Raw genomic sequence first — 16,969 nt, 5'->3', positions numbered from 1 at the left:
AGAATACGGCATTCATTGTTAAGCTAAGTTTTTTTTTTCTTTGTTAATTTTAAATACATATGTTTTGTTTCCACTCACCTGCACGTGAATTCGTTTTCGCCCAAGCATAATTCCAAACAATCACGTCGCGACACCACCGGTATCGTGCGCTTTGCATAGCCATTCAGCTTGTAGCCCTGTACGCGATCAACACACCAGGCACGTAAGCACGGCCGAATGCCCAAACATGATTTTTGTGCATAAATTGTGAAGACGGGGAATTGCGATTTGGTCAAGGCGCCTATTCAGAAGAGAGAAATAAATAGAGGTTTAAGTTAACAATGTATTTGAGCAGATTGTTGGTGATGACAAGAGAAACACATTAAGTGCACTCCAAGCTAATGCGTATATACGGAGAATTTGGCTCTTCAACTCTCATTATTTTTGTTGAAAAATTTAATAAATCAAGCAACAAATTTAGAAAATATTTAAATTTTAACTTAAACTACTTTAGCGGACTTCTGCAAACTTACGCTGATTTTAAATAGTATTTTTCAATTAATTAAGTTACTTAATTCGAATAAAGATCAAAATTAAATTAAAAAATTCTATACCTTTCGAGAAACCTGCTGTCAGTTACAAAATATTTTTTACTCGCATAATTTGTATTATTTTACCATTTTTCACTACCTTCCAAAGCATTCACTTGTAAACAAGTTTTGATAAAATTCTTTTTTGTACTCAATTCGAATAGCAAAAATGCGTACGCTAACGTAACTCAACAATAATTGTAATTTAAGTTGCAGCCTTTCCTACCGAATTACGCACTTGGAAGGCTACATCACAGCTACCGAAGAGCGCTTGAGTGCGTAAACTCCACTGAAGTGCATGGTTCTTAAGGCTATATCTCTAGCTTATTTGCGTAATTTGTATGTCCGCTACACAAAAGCTAAGCGTAGTAGAACGACGGCAACGTGTTTACCACATTGCAACGATATAAACAGATATTAAGGAACTGTGACTGGCGCTGATTTTTTTTTACACTTTAACAGCTTTTGGGCTTCTCAATTAAGGGGTTAAAGTGAAATGATGTTGCGTCTAAAAACATCTTAAAAAAACTATTTTAGTAAAAGTAAACAAGCACGCTTAGTTGGCATGCTTTTTTATGAAATTTCCTAATCACTCTGTCTGATTATTTTGTACTCTTTCGTTAGTTTTGGCAAATAAAAATAATGACGCGACGAGCATGCTTTACTCTATTATTACGCGATTTATTGCCAAATCATGCAGCATTATAGCCCCACACATAATACATATTCACTGGTAATCAAATAGTTGATTCTGCCAAATTATTACCAGCTCGTTGGGTGTCTTTAACGATTTTACTGCTCAATTTTCGTTTCGTTCTGTCATAATTCCTTCTTATAATTGCAACAATGAAACGTCTCAATTATTTCCTACTCCTTCTGTAAATGATACGTGATTTATTTAGAAGGCGAAAAACAAAAACAATGTTCTCCGTACGGCTGAGTTTTCTACTTGCTTATATTTTTTTAATAGTCACTGTTTCTGATCTGATATACATACAGTGTCGAACATGGCATAGTGATGCGATGTTGCTTTGACCAGGGCTTGAACCCAGGCGCTACGGAGTGGAAGCGCGCACATCTTGCCACTACAAAGTAGTACTGAAGTTTGTGACTTTGTTAGAGTACGGCTGTTAAATTGTATGGGCTATAAAACTGCTTACACAAAAATTATGTAAAGATTCAGATTAAAAACCTCGAAATTTTTATCAAAATTTTGATAAATTTCCTTAAATTTCGTATAATGTTTGAAATTCTGATTTATATGGTTTCGGCTAAAGCTTGGACAGTATTTTTATATAAAAATAATAAAAAAATTAAACCTTAAAAAATTGCTAATATTTAAAAGAAATCAACACCCGTCTTTGAGCCACAGTAGGTACGTATATACAATAGGGTGGTCCAAAATAAGTAAAGTCGGAATTTTAATGCTCTCACCCCCTAGGATTGTTTTATATCGAAAAAAGTATACCCCTATTTTTTTATTTTGAAATCAAAAAATATTTAGAGGTCGCTCAAAGCAGTTAAAGTTTTCCATGTATTTTATATAGGAAAAAAACAACTTTTCGTGGATTGGAATTCTTCAAAATCAATATTTTTCTATCGGAAAACTTTGGTTACCTTCAGGAGACTTCCAATAACAATATCCAAATGTTTATTTAACCATTTTACAATGCTAAAGATGTTTTTATTATCTCCATTGCTTTTTTCTGGCATTTTTAGGTTTTATGGCGGACATATAAAATATAGTTACTATGAAAAGTTTTTCATCGATTGGAACGAAAAGAAACTACCACTTACTAAGGTACTAGCCGAAATAAGAACAAACACAAAGTTTTCGCTCCGTCCGCCGTTTTTTTTCATTTCGTAAAAAAAGTATTAAAACATGACGTAAAGTACTTACCGAACTCTCTATTTTCAAAGTTCAATAACTTTGTACAGAGCAAACGAATGATGCTACACTTTTTATGGATTGTTACCTATAAAACGTACGTACTAAATAAGTATCGCAGCAGGCAGAGTACTGTGACTTGAAACCAATTTATGATTACAAAAAAAAAAAAAAAAACTACTTCGTTGTCAATTCATTATCGTGCTTTATGCTTTCGTTACGATTTCTTAATTCTATTTGGCTCTTTGCTATAAGATTACGATAGCTTTTTTTTTAACTGTGTGACATAATCAATTTAACTTTTTGATTGAAAGCTTCGTCTACCGAAAATATGTCTAATGACTTTTGGTGTGAACTAAATTTCAAGGTCAATGAGAAACTTTAACGAGACAGTTGTTTGAAAGTAAAAAACGTAAAAAAGTGAAACGAACGAAACAACATATCAGAATTTCACTTTTTAAAGATTCGGCTAACTGGCTCTCAGATACCAAAAATTTAAAGCGTTATCTTAAACAAAAAAAGAGTTAATGGCTTCTTCAGAAAAGCATTTGTTATGCAAATTTAAGACGTGTTTTGCTTATCGCGTAACATTTCAAAATTTTCAAATATAGCCCTTTGCGTTGTGTAAGCAAGAGGTCACTCTATTTAATTGCTTAATTTATTGATTTGTTGCTTGATATTTGAAATATAATTTTTTGATAACTTTCATATCGACTCAGCCAAAATCGGGTTTACTTACCAGGCAATTTGTCCGCATTGGCCGAGAATAGCACACACAAGCCGGTCTCGTAGTTCACCGCACGACAGGCTTCGTTCGTTTGGCATGCTTCCAGACAGTCGGTTAACATAAGCGTACCAGGCAGTGAATTCAATAACTTTCCGGGTGCAGAGAAAACGTAGCTGAAAGAGGGAAAAAATTACCTGGTAATTTGAGATGATTATATGCAATCCAATATTTAATGTAAAGTTAGTAATTATTAAACGGTTCTTTGAAATATGGTTGAGATGTCGAATTCGATGCATTCTTTTTTGTTATCCGTACGGAGTTGAACCATATAAACAGCTTTTTCTACTTATTAACTGAACCACTATTAACCGAAAATTTCCACAAATTTTTGATCCAGTTTTTAATAGTTGGATTTACCTCACTTTTTTATTTTTTCTCTTGTTAAATATGGTAATACAATGTTTCTTTACCAGCAGAAATTTGTTTACTACTCATGTACATACGTACATATAGCGCATGATATAAATTCTATACGTTTATATATGTATATATATTTTTTTATTGTGACTGAATAAAAAAAAAATAACGCAAATACCTGTACATATATTTTTTTTTTAATTACCGAACATTTGATCCATACCGAAACCGCGGTTCAAAGACCAAAAACCCGTTCTTAGTCCAAATACCCGGTTCACGGCGCTGGATATTGGAATATTCGTTTAATACCAGGAATGTCCGTATTATTCGGATAGAATCTCCAGCTCCAATTATTAGTTGCTTACATTTTATACTTTTTTAATAAATTAATCCCTAAAACAATTCGTGATCAGCCCCTCCAAAGCCTATTTCCTGATGTGAAAAGCGACTTATCCTCTCTGATAACTAGGTAATCTGCCATATTTCTGGCCCATTTGATTGACCCGAATTACTCGCAAAAAAGGGCGGTGATGACGAATGCTATTAACTCTTTGTATGCATACTTGTAAAAAATGTGCATATATATATATGTGTAGAAGAAGACAATCTTCATGTTGTTTTTTTTAAATGCAACAACTGCTTTCGACTTACGCTATTCGAATATCTGTTTATTGCTAATATCAATGAGTGTCTACATACATATGCATTTACATAAATATGAGACATGAGATCACTAGAGGAACGCTGGAAAAAATATACTTCTTTCCTGAATGCTTCTAGTCTGTACCTGCACTTGATACACTTCCAGGCAGAATAAAGATAATTTATGTTGCACATCTCAACTTTTCTTATGTTGATTCTTCTTCGTTGAAAAATTACAATGGCAATATGATATCCATGTGTTTTTACTGTTTTCTGCATTTCTACTGTTGCTGCCCTGGTTATAGCAAATTAGTACCTGACATCAGTATTGCTGACATCTTGACTGATGATTTGTCGGGCTGCTGTACGCTGCAGAGTGAAGTGTATGCGTGTATGTGACAGGTTGAAGCAATCAGAAGCAGGGTACACTGTGTAGAAATCATAATAATAATATTCGATGGAGGAGGAAAAAAAGAAGAATGGGTGGAAGAAGAGTCGACAGAAGCAATGCCAAGTTGTTGTTGGAAAAAGATTGCCGCTGTCATGTAATTGCATGACTTGAAAGTAATTAAATACACACTAGCATATGAGGTTGAGGTCGCACAGTTCTTGCGGTGGCATTCGTAGGATTGCAAGTGAGTAATTGGGGTCAGTATGTTTTTGCGGTCGTTTCTATCTACAGTGGCGGTCAAAAATGGATGAATGGTGTTTCGTTTTTAATATTTACAATGTTTTTCAAGGTACAATTTTTTTGATATATTTTTTTTTTTAAATATGGTTCATGCTTTTTAAAGATCATAAAAAATTCCAAAAATTTTTATCTAAATAAATTTCGAGCTCTTTAACCAGAATTTTGAGACATTTTTTGGGTACGCAGTTAACAAGCTTTTAAAATTCTAGTAAAACAAGTACACGTTTTGAGCAGCTAAAATTCACATAGATTTATAATAATATTTTATAGTTGACAGTGTTTTGCATAAATTCCTTATGGAGGGATATACGCAAGACCGTTTGCAAAAAAAATGCAACACCAGTTTTCCTAAATTTCACTATTTATATGAAAAAAAAAAACGTAAAAGCCGTCAGCAAAAAAAAAAAATTAAAAATCAACGCGATTTTTTAGCCACTCAAAACTTGCCCCTATTTTGTTACTACATACCCGAAAATTTTATAATAATTCTGATAAAGCTCAAAATTTTGGGAAAAATTTGTGGAAAATTTTTAAATTCTTGATAAAGTTTGAAAATGTGATTTATATAGCTTTTGTTAAAGTATGGACCATATTTTTATAAATATTCCACAATAGTTTTTCATTAAAAACGGCCTCAAGCTCAATAAAAATTGTTGAATATAATTTATAAAAAAGTATGAAAAAAATGTAGCTTCAAAAATATTGTAAATATTAAAAACGAAACACCATTCATCTATTTTTGACCGTTACTGTAAGTATATAACACCATGAACGTGTGTATGTAGGTAGGTACATTTCAGAACTATAGATCAACCCCCTTCTAAATATTCTTAATCCTTTTCCTTGCATTTCTTACATTTTGTCGATATTAGGCGGCAGCTTTGGAAAATTTGATTGAGAAATTTCGCCTTCCGGTACAAGCCAAAAGTGTGGTAAGAGGCAAGAAGCGAAGAAAGTTTGCAAATTTGTAAATTAAAGGCATTGCATTGTTGTTGCATCGTTGCATTGCTTGCTGTACATCTTTTTGTGCAAATCATTATCTTTTATTGCATAATTTTCACAGAGCTCAGCTGACAATGGCAAAAATAAAGGCATGTAATACTGCACAACCAAAGATGCAACAACATGATCAGTGTCAGAAAAGGTTATCGAATTCGCAAATCAATATCAATGCCATAAAATCAAAATAACATTTGAAAATCGCTGCGAGGTCAGCGACTTCAAAGGCAAACTTTATTTATTCGTTTGCCTTGCCTGCTGACTGGCCGCCTGCTGGCCTGCTTTCCTGTCTGCCTGCTCCTGCTTTCCACAATCAACAATTGTACCGAATTGCTTGCGTCTTCTATATTCATCCTCCACCATTTCCATTGCCCGTTGCTCTCTGCTTTAGATCTCATAAGGGGATTGTTGTCCTTTCATCGCGTCTCTGCACGCTAGTGCGCCATCATCCCATTCCACAAATACGCCAATTCGCTTGAGGCCAATGACAAAATGCGCTTTAACTTAATAACAAATTACGTTTGGCTTTCAACGTAGGCATTTCTTGCATTTGTTATGGCCTACAAAACGAAATTGTAGCCAGCCATTTGCCACATTTTCTCGCTGATTGTCTTACTACTGAATGTTGGCAACTGTAATGTGGCAACATGAAAACAAATCAGTGGAAATAATGCAAAAAAGATGGTTGCTGAAATCAGCGCAACAGCAATAAATACAATAACAGCAGTAAAAATCGCCGATACCGCTATGATTACGCCACGAATTTATTGAATTCACGGCCTATAATTGCGGCAACAAGAAAAGCTACGAGCCTACGATAGATGCCACAGATTCTAACAGATCCCACAAGATATGCGGAACCTAGTTGTATTTATAAGCATACATTCATATGTATCTACATTAGATTGGGTCGGTGCCCATACGAAAGAAAAAGTGTCTAATTACGTACCTAGCTTGAAGGCTTGGCTTCAGAGGATACTTTCGTCTGGGTTCATACCAAAAACGTCAAAAATCGTTTATGGCCTGATATTAACGTGTGATGCGGCCGTTGGAAATATATTTTTGAGAACCATTCCATTATTTTAAAATACTTGAAAAATGAAGCACCAACATTTGTTACTTTATGGTAAATAAAACCGAATTTTGGATAGGCAAAATTTCATAATTTAGTTGTTTTGTCGAAGGAGGCAATTTATGTCATTGCAGTGTGTCTAAGTAAATAAATGTTTACAAACTTTTACAAAAACAAAGTTCAACGTTCAGTAAAACCCACAAGCATCAGACAAAATTTACGAAAATTCTCAAATCTTTATAAAAGTTTTCACGTTTTTCATTACATATTTTAGGAAAAATTTGCGTATGCAGTTTTGTGGTTTATTGATTTACGGCAAATTGAGTGTGCCTTTTCGATGTAGCTAAAACTGACAGTTGATTTTTGAAATTTTTTTTTCGTTGAATGCAATTTAATTTAATTTTCTTTCATACAATCTGCCTTATCCTGAGTTTCGCACGAAAAAAAATTCACCCGAAAATTTTTATTTCGCCCATAGTAAATACTTGGAAACCAAAAGTGAAAAGTGAACCGGTTCGGGGAAAATTAAACTCATGATAAGGCTGAATATTTCTATGCTCGAACTTCAAAGCAAATTTTTTTTTTAACAACCAACGGTAAGTCCTAACTATTTCGAACGTGCACTTTATTAAAAAAACAATCCAACAAACTACAAAACCGGAACTAAAAATCATGAAACATGTAATAAAAACATCAAAAACTTATGAAAATTTGCAGAATTCGCTTAAAATCTTGCACAGAGTTTGTAAATTGATTGTTGTGGATTTTTCTGAAGGACTTTTGTATATATATTTTTTAAAGGAATATGCCACTATTTATTTACTTCTTACATAGGTCCTAAAAAATGGAAACAAGTTTTAGTGTGGAAAATGTTAAAGATATTTTTGAAAGACTTTTTTATGCTGATTACCAGGACTGGCTTTAATTTAAGCCTAAGTGGAAGGCTTTTGTCTGTTTGCTAGAGCTTTTCAAGTATTGCAAAAAACTGGAATTTTACACACTTTGACCTCGTTTATATTAAAATCTCGAGCTTATAAAACTTTATACTTTATATTCGTAATCAACACAAAAAAAAACAAGTAAGAAAGTCTAAGTTCGGGCGGAGCCGAACATTAAATACCCGGCGCAAATATTAAATAAATGTTTTTTCACCTTTCCGAAGGCTATCTCTACATGGTAAGCCGGGGTGTATACATTTTGAGCAAATTAGCGTCTTTAAATTTCGAAATATCGCAGTTTCAAGCATTTCTGAAATTTACCGTTATATGAAAAGCGGCCGTAATTTTAGTCCGATTTCAATAATTTTCAACGTTTTGCTTATATGTGGCAAGCACAATAAAAATACCGAGTTTGGTACAAATTGGTAGAACTGTTACCGATATACATACATATATGTGATTATAAGTGGGCGGTGCAACGCCCATTTTCCAAAATTTTACCATAAACGTATTTCATGGTAAAGAATTGTTGCAAGCATCAACTTTGAATAAATTAGCTTTAATATTTACTGATTTATCGAAGATTTTGTATTTCTCTAAATTACCGTTATATGGGATATGGGCGTGGTTATTGTCCGATTTTTTTTAATTTTCGGCCATTTAGTATACTGTACCAAGGCCAACAACTGTGCCAAGTTCGGAAGAAATTGGTGCAGCGGTTACCAAGATATACACATGTAACCATAAGTGGGCGTGGCTACGCCCATTTTCCAAAAATGTATAATATTCTTATTTTTCGTCTAAAAATTATCGTAAACGTCCATTTTGAGTGAATTATCTTCAGTAGTTCCTAAAATATCGCAGTTTTCGTATTTCTGGAAATTACCGTTATATGGGAAGTAGGCGTGGTTACAGTCCGATTTCGCCCATTTTCAATACCAACCTACCTTGGATTAACGGAAACCTACATACCAAATTTCGTTTAGATATCTCAATTTTTTTTCGAGTTATCGTGTACACGGACAGACGGACAGACGGACGGACAGACAGACATGGCTTAATCGATTTCTCTTTTCATTCTGATCATTTATGTATACATTTGTCTATATCTATCTCGATTCGTTTTGGCTGTTACAAACAACCGTTATGTGAACAAAATTAATATACCCTTGTGCACAAGTGCCCTCGGGTATAAAAATGTATCAAAAACAGCTTTAACAGTTGCCGCACTAAAATCAGTGTCGCCTTTTGCCATTACTTTTATGAACCGCCTTCACAAAAAGGAGAAGTTTATCAATTCGTCGGAATATTTTTTATTTATACTTTTTTGATGTACATCTTTTTTTTTAAATGAAAGGTGTTACTTCCCAGGTGGTGCCATCCTAGTTAGGTTTAAATCCGATCACTGACTCATGAAGAAATTAACGATAATCTTAAATTTTAATATGAGAAATGAAGTCGGTCTTGTTTTTTGCTTATTTATACATCGAAGTTTTAACGCGATTAAACAGTATGCGGAATTGTATATTACTTAAAAATATCTTCTCAAAGAAATGCAACGCTTTAAAATCGGTTTACAACTGAAATGGTACTGAACAAATACAGTGCCGTAACAGTTATAAGTTTTATCGGAAAAACGTTTATTCATTTGTATGACGCCATATTCTCTTTAAGTAATCTTTTAAACCAGAGAATATTTACAAACCCTTTGTAACCCAGTCTAATGCACACATTAATACAAGTGTATAGTATCATATGTGTCGCTATCTACTACACGTATTTAGTATGTACATATGCAGTAGGCCAATACGGTTGCAATCATGACACTACGCAATAATCGCACATTGCTTGCCCCATACAAAAAAGTCTACAGAACTACAAAAACAATAAAACTTCTTACAATAACACTAATTCGTTTTAACTTTTATAATACTTATTTTTTCTTCTTCTTCTCTTTGCAGGTGAGTTATTGCATTTTTCGTTTACTGAGACTCTTGTGATTGCTCCTTCAAAGTGTTCGCAATTTTAAAGTAATGACACATACACCAGAAGCAATATTTTACATTACTACACATATACAAGGCAAATAAAAAATGCAGTTTTAAATTGGACACTTAACGTTGTGCAGCTCAGCTGCCCATTGATATTACCGCTATTTCCTAATTTCCATGATTGCCTGCCTGCGCGCTATTGTTTTGGTCATTTGCGTTTGTAGGTTTAATTTTATTTTGCCAAAAAGTAGTGAAAGTGCTGAATACAATTTGTTGTCAACTGAATTTGTGGAGGGTTTTAGAGAGCCACCACTTATGTTCAAAGACTTTCGAAACGGTAAGTACACTTGAAGTGCGGATAATCGAATGGAATGAAAGAAATATTTAATTTAATAAAAATTTGTGTTATAATGTATAATTTACTTGATTTGGGCTACAAAGCAAATCCTGCTGTTTCGTGTATATACTTGATGGTTTAACTAGGATGCTTCAAAACTGGCATTTACGGTTCATAGTTCACTCATTTTTTACCCAATTTGATGATTTTTTTTTTAATGAAAGCTGACAATACTACAAAGAGGCTATTTAAGCCCGATTGTTGCATTTTTATTTGTTGTTATTAAAAATTTTAGTTCCAAGTGTAGAAAAAGTAGAAATTTGGAGAAAAATCGATTCTCCTGTTCATAATAAAAATTAGTTAAAAACAATTGTAGGGTTTCCCCAAAAAGAAAAGGCAGTGAGTAGTCAGGCAGTCCTCGACCAGTTTCGATGGCACCATAAATAAGCGAATCAACAGCTCTAATTGCCGCTTGGCTGCCAGAGTACATATTCCAATCGATATTACATTACCTTCAAATGCCTCTTTTATGACGGCAAACACGTTGCATTACTCAGCAAACCTTAGGCTTCAGTTTAACACAGAATTATGGAGAGGGACCCCCTCTCCAAACTCTATCATCTAACTTTGAAACGCTAGTGAGTATTTTTACCACTCTACCATTCACGCCCAGCCATGGGACTGTTGGCAATATAATATCAATGATTATCATTTCATATAGCCAGCAGACTCCCGTCGAAGAGGTTCCAGCCACGACAACTGATATCGTGTTTACTGGACCCGCAATATTTGGTTTTCAGTATAGCTTCCTGTCTAGGATTATGGCCAGTCACCGATCTACGGCAGCTGGGCGTAAGATTACTTCCATAGCAATCGAATATGTGACGAAGTTTAAGTTCTTTTGCCTAAGATTTTACACGGTATTAAAATATTTCTCACTGAAGATGAGTGCCACTTCATCACTTCTCTGTTACGGTTCTGTTACGGAGCATCCCGGAATTAAGCTTTACTAAGTTGTTTTTGATTCCCAGCTTTGTCTGAGCGTTAACTGTCCACCATATTAAAAGCAGAGACCCAGAATAATAATTATTTCATGGTGTAGTTTTAAAAAAGTCATCCAAGTTTTCGTAAGAATTATAAAAGTCTTTTGATAATAATTATGAATTATGTGTGAGAAAAATTTTTTAACTCATCGACAACTATTATTTTAAGGCTTATAAAATAAAAGTAATTTCATAATAATTATCAGCGAGGTAAATATTTTTAAGTCTTCAAAGACATTTATTTCGAGACTTATATTATAAAAGTCTTGTCATAATAATTATCGTTGATAAATATTTTTGAGTCTTCAAAGACCTTTATTTCGAAACTTTTAATATAAAAGTCTTTTCACAATAATTATGAATGCGAAAAAATTGTTTAAGGCTAAAAGAACCACCATTTCGGGATTAGTTCGGGACAATTTCGGGATTAGTACGCGGCTAGTTGGGGGCCAGTTCGGCACTAGTTGGAAAATAGTTCGGACACAGTTTGGGAGTTGTTTCGGACCAGTTGGGGACTCGATTGGAACTATATTATGTATGCAGTCCCGAACTGGTCCCAAACTAAGCCCCAACGGTGCCCAAACTACTCCCCAAATAGTCCCGAACTGGTCCCCAACGAGCCCCGAGCTAGGCCCCAACTAATCCCGAAATGGTCCTGAAGAGGCCCCGCCTTTTAAGACTTAACAAATTTTTTCGCACTCATAATCATTATAAAAGGACTTTTAAAATATAACTCCCAAAATAAAATCTTTTGAAGATTTAAAAATATTTATCTCAATGATAATTATTACCCAAGGACTTGCTTAGAAGAAACAAGCCAGTACGTTGGTATTTTATAACATATTACGAAATTTATATATTTTCTATAGTTGGTTAATTCCCTTACGTTTTTTTAATGTTTATTTTTTTTATTAAAATGTAGCTCGTTATGTAACAAAAATTATGTGAGTCAAAATTTAAAACTTTGTACAAAAATTAGGAGATTTTAATTAGATTTCCTATATACACTCTTGGTATACAGTTTTGTAGCACATTCAATTTTAGTAAACAAAGGGCAAGTTTAAAGTAGCGATGACTTGCTGTTCATTTTCTCCATATAAAAAAAAAAATTGTTGAACATACTTTGTATGGAAGAAAATTCCAAAAAGAACCGGTAAGTCCCAGTTATTTCGAACTTGTACTCTATTATACTAAAATTTAGATGGCTACAAAACTGCGTACTCATAAAAATTGTAAAAAATCTGATTAAAAAGTTTAAAATTTCGACTAACATTGGTGAAAATTTTATAAATGTTCTACAAAATTTGGAATTTTGATTTAAGTATATGGTGTTTTGAGACAGTAATGGTGCATTTACATGGTATGAATCTGTTCATAAGCCGTATGAATTTTCCTATAAAAGAAGCACCAACTCTATGAAGAAATGAATGAAAGCGATATATATTTAACAATTTTGACTTGTATACTAGACAATATTTTTTTTGTAAACAACAAAGAAAAGCATTTTATTTTGTGTTAGCTTCGAAACTAGAAGCTTATTTTTTTGTTAAATGTGCTTTAAAAAGGACCTACTGCCAATAAAGCCTTGTGGATTGCTATTTTTCCATATTTGTAATGCTTCCATTTAAACATCCTTGTGGAAAAACAGTTTTTTGTTCAGAATTGCTTGTTTACGAAACGTTTGGCATAAGTTGAAATCATAGGGATGCCGTTTTCTTCCGTTTCTCAGTGGATTTTATACTTGAATGGGCACCAAAATATGTATGCAATACTTCTACATATCTTCGTTTAAAGCACAAAACCGCGCATAAAGGAAATGCAAAACCTCGTATGGGAGGTTGCCTAAATTTTAAAAACGGTTCTATCTTTTAAACTTAATAATCTTCTCTCCTTATGTCTAAGTCGATATTTTATTATATCGATATTTTATTATAAATGGCTAAGGGCTTGATGTCAGGAGCTTCCGATGACCAAATATCTTTTTTGGCACAAATTTCAGTTCCGAGGTTTTGCAGAACCACGATACGCGCTTTTGTACTTTAAACGACGAATATGTATATCGCTTGAACAATATGTTAGTGTTTGGCCTAGCTTCTCCTCCGATATGCGGTGTGCGTGATTTTGTCAAACAAAGTAAAGGACAGTTTTACGCCGACTCCGAACGGCAATTGTATTTTAATGAGAAGTTGTTTCCATGACAGAATACACTCGGAGGTTTACTATTACCAACAGGGGGCAACCACTATTAGAAAAACTGGGCTTGAACTCAGGCTCTGCGTAATGCTCTACAGCAGCCGGCACTACTTTTACATATATTGCTGGTATATTCAAAATACTATCCCGAACTTCGGAGTGTATATATGTAATATAAAAAAGAATGAGAGGTACTATTAGAAAATGTACCCAAAATTCTGGAGCAAATGAAAAAATGCTCATTGAAAATAGTTCACATGTATAAATTAAAAGATATAACTTAATAGGCTAACAGCGCTAAACAAAAGGAAAAGTTAGAAAAAATAACAATGCGGTTTGAAGGAAACATGAAGCCATAAAATGCTTGTTTGTTTCGTTAATACTCTGAACTTTGTAAGATATGGCACTGTATTATTTGCAGTAGTTTGCAAATATTCACTAATGGTTCTAAAATCGCAAACATTTTCGTGGGATGTTTTTGTTTGATTTCGAATTGAAAATACATTACGATCATATTCTACCGAAATAAGTGCGGTATCCCTGCATTTTTGTAAAAGCCAGAAAGAAGCATAAACTGTATGAAAAAATGAAAGGGAGAAGTATACATGCCTTCTATAATTTTGACTTATATGTATATTTGGCAAGTCTTTGTGTAAACAACAAAAAAATACAATTTTCATTTCTTTTCCAGCTTGGAAAATATAGGCTTATTTTTACTTAAACGTGATATAAAGCTCATTAAAATGTTCTGTAATGTCTTGTTGTAAGTTTGTTATCATAGTTCTTCGTATTTTTATTGTCCACTAAACGTGAGTGGCTTCAATTTAAAAAGTTCTAGTACAAAGAATTTTTTTGTTTTGAATTTGTTTGTTTATTGTTTTTAATTTTTAAAATTCATACTTTTGACATGTATGTGAATGGCGGAGTTGCCGCTTTCCTCCTTTTCGGTGGGTTTTTATATTAAAAAGGCATCAAAATGGGAAAAACCCCCCTTGGTATCTCTGCATCTGTTAAACTTTTTATGGGAAGATGTATGAAAATTCAACTTGCTATAATTTCATATGCTTAACAGTATCACAACAGTATGTTTACAGTATCTCCCCATAACTTTTCATATGAAAAAATTTATTATATGCATCCCACTCCATATCATTGAATTCCTCATTAGAACATGTAGTCCCTCTATTTTAGCGTATCAACAGTTCATATGGCTTCATACCATGTAAATGCGCCATAAGCTATATTTTCATAAAAAATAATAAACACTAAAAAAATTTTCAAAAATAATTTCAGCTAACGAATAAAAGAAGAAATTGGCAACCATAGATTGATAATAATAAAAGAGGTATGCGCTTTCTAATATTAGGTTAGCTCTAGGCAAGAGCCCAAATATATGTTTTTTTTTTTTAAATTCACATCCTTTCGTTCGCATAAAAGTTTACACACAGCTCGTCCCATTTTCATTTCTTCAACTCATTAGTATTTTCATTATTTAAAAACTGTAAATATTTAAAAATTCTAATTATTTTTTAAAATAATTATTTCTGCAGATATTTGAAAAATTGCTAGTCCTTACATTTCTAAGCGAGCATCTGCATTCCTGCGCTTAAATAATTACATTTTACATTGGCTAACGCAGTTGCTTGTCTATGAGAAAATTGAAGTTTTGTAATTTATTAAACCAATTAAATTTGCGCTTGTAATGTTGCAATAAAAATACCTAAAAATGTTTGCTGATTATTGGCGACGCTAGACGCGCAAGCATAAATAAAGGCAACTCTGCGTTTGCGTAGTTTCATTCGTCAACGTGCATACTTACATATTTATGTATGTACATACATATTCGCTGGTAAGCTGGAAAAAATGCTGTGCGACAAGCCTTTGCTTTGAGAATGCCTGCTGATCCATTGCTAATATTTATGACATGCTGAGCACAGCAAACCGCAATCACTCGACCGACAATAATAAATACAGCAGCAACAAAATCAGCGGCAGCGGCAGCAATAATAACAGCACGTTCACATATTTATGTAAAAATATTTTGTAATACGTTGCTATTATTATGTACTTGTACATGTGTTACCCCGCCCTGCCCTGCACTGCCCCCTGCACTGTCGTACACTTCCCCGCATAGAATGGCACTTGCAGCAATTGCAGCAAATAACCGTAGCGACAAACAACAGCTTCCGGCTATGCGTTGCTGCGCCATTGGCAACAAGGCAATAACAGCAATTGTTACAATTGCCATTTGCTGCTGCTGGCATTCGTCTGTTGCAGTGCCTTGACTCTTGGCTCTAATGAAAAATGTCCTACCTTAAGTTGAGCTGCGATTTTAAAATTGCTTGCAACTCTTTTCAATCCCTTCCATATCTCTTCAGCGCCTACTTCTTTGCTACCAGTCAAGCGCGGGCAATTCGTGGCGCTCACTGACACACCCTCGGCAATGCAATATTGCAAGGCTGCAAGCAGGTACGCGCCAAAGACTTAGGCAACAAATTGCAAGCTGAATGAATGGTCGTTCCCTTTTGGAGTTATACGGAGTCATTCGTGCGGGTCTAAGTAAGTTTTGTTTTTGTTGTGCCAGCAAATTTATTGAATTGTGCGTTCTATTGTTGTTGTTGTTTTTTTTAGTAGAATATTTTTGTGCAATTGCTTGCCAGCCACTATTATATAGCGAACGAAATTCCTACTGACTGGCCCGTAATTGTTTATGCTCGTTGCAGATATCTTAAATTTCCTTTTTAAGTTATTCAATTGCCACTGCAGCTACAACAATCGCTACTCGATTTGGTTAACCACTTTGCGGTCACAATCGCTTCTCTCCTTCTTGGCTGCGATTCTAAGTATTGTACCTAAGCGCAAGCCATTTTTGGTCTTATTGAATTTATTTTTATAAATTTCTTGTCATTTTTTTCCTGCTTGGTTTTCACGCTTTCTGTTTTGCTGACATGGGTATAAAGGCGTTAAACGCATATAAATAAGTAACAAGTGTGAGGAAATGTGTTAAATATGAGATTGCCTGTAAAACAGGTGGCTGTGAAAGAGATCAGGCAGCATGAAGTGTGAAGACTTATGAGTTGCCGGAAAGCAGAAAAAATCAAAAAATATAAAAAAGTTTTTGCGGCATTCATTGCTTACGTCCATTCGGATTGTATTGAGTTGAGGTAAAAAAATATGCGCTAGCCGGGGATCAGTCAAATGCCAGTCTTTCCATCGCACGTAACTAGCTGCTCTTGTACCGTTTTTCTAAATGTCGCCTTAAACTCCCAATGGACATATCTACAAACAATACTAACGATGCTGAGTTGGAAAAACACTTACTAAATTAATTATTCGTACTCATATTCGTTTTCATACTCATCTTCGTATTCGTACTCATCTTCGTATTCGTACTCATGTCGTATTCGTACTCATTTTCGTATTCGTACTCATCTTCGTATTCATACTAATCTTCGTATTCGT

The 16,969-nt window shown here is 34.1% G+C and overlaps 2 protein-coding genes across 4 annotated transcripts in view; one reads left to right on the top strand and one right to left on the bottom strand.

The window, feature by feature from the left end:
- The window catches only part of LOC118737549 (autophagy-related protein 16), a 302,080-nt gene that overhangs the window by 59,352 nt on the left and 225,759 nt on the right, over positions 1-16,969 (top strand). The window lies entirely within an intron of this gene.
- Positions 1-16,969, bottom strand: part of LOC118737551 — a 261,819-nt gene that overhangs the window by 50,006 nt on the left and 194,844 nt on the right. Inside the window, exons 5-6 of the mRNA XM_036468127.1 lie at positions 3,197-3,357; positions 79-280 (exon numbers count right to left, since the gene is read on the bottom strand). Coding sequence (XP_036324020.1) covers positions 79-280; positions 3,197-3,357 — 363 coding nt within the window. The remainder of the gene's footprint in view (positions 1-78; positions 281-3,196; positions 3,358-16,969) is intronic.

This window comes from Rhagoletis pomonella, unplaced genomic scaffold (assembly GCF_013731165.1).
Source record: "Rhagoletis pomonella isolate Grant_MI unplaced genomic scaffold, Rhpom_1.0 Rhpom_scaffold_00004, whole genome shotgun sequence".
Lineage (NCBI taxonomy): Eukaryota > Metazoa > Arthropoda > Insecta > Diptera > Tephritidae > Rhagoletis > Rhagoletis pomonella.
The sequence above is the reverse complement of the archived record's forward strand: the minus strand, read 5'-3'. Positions and strand labels throughout refer to the sequence as shown.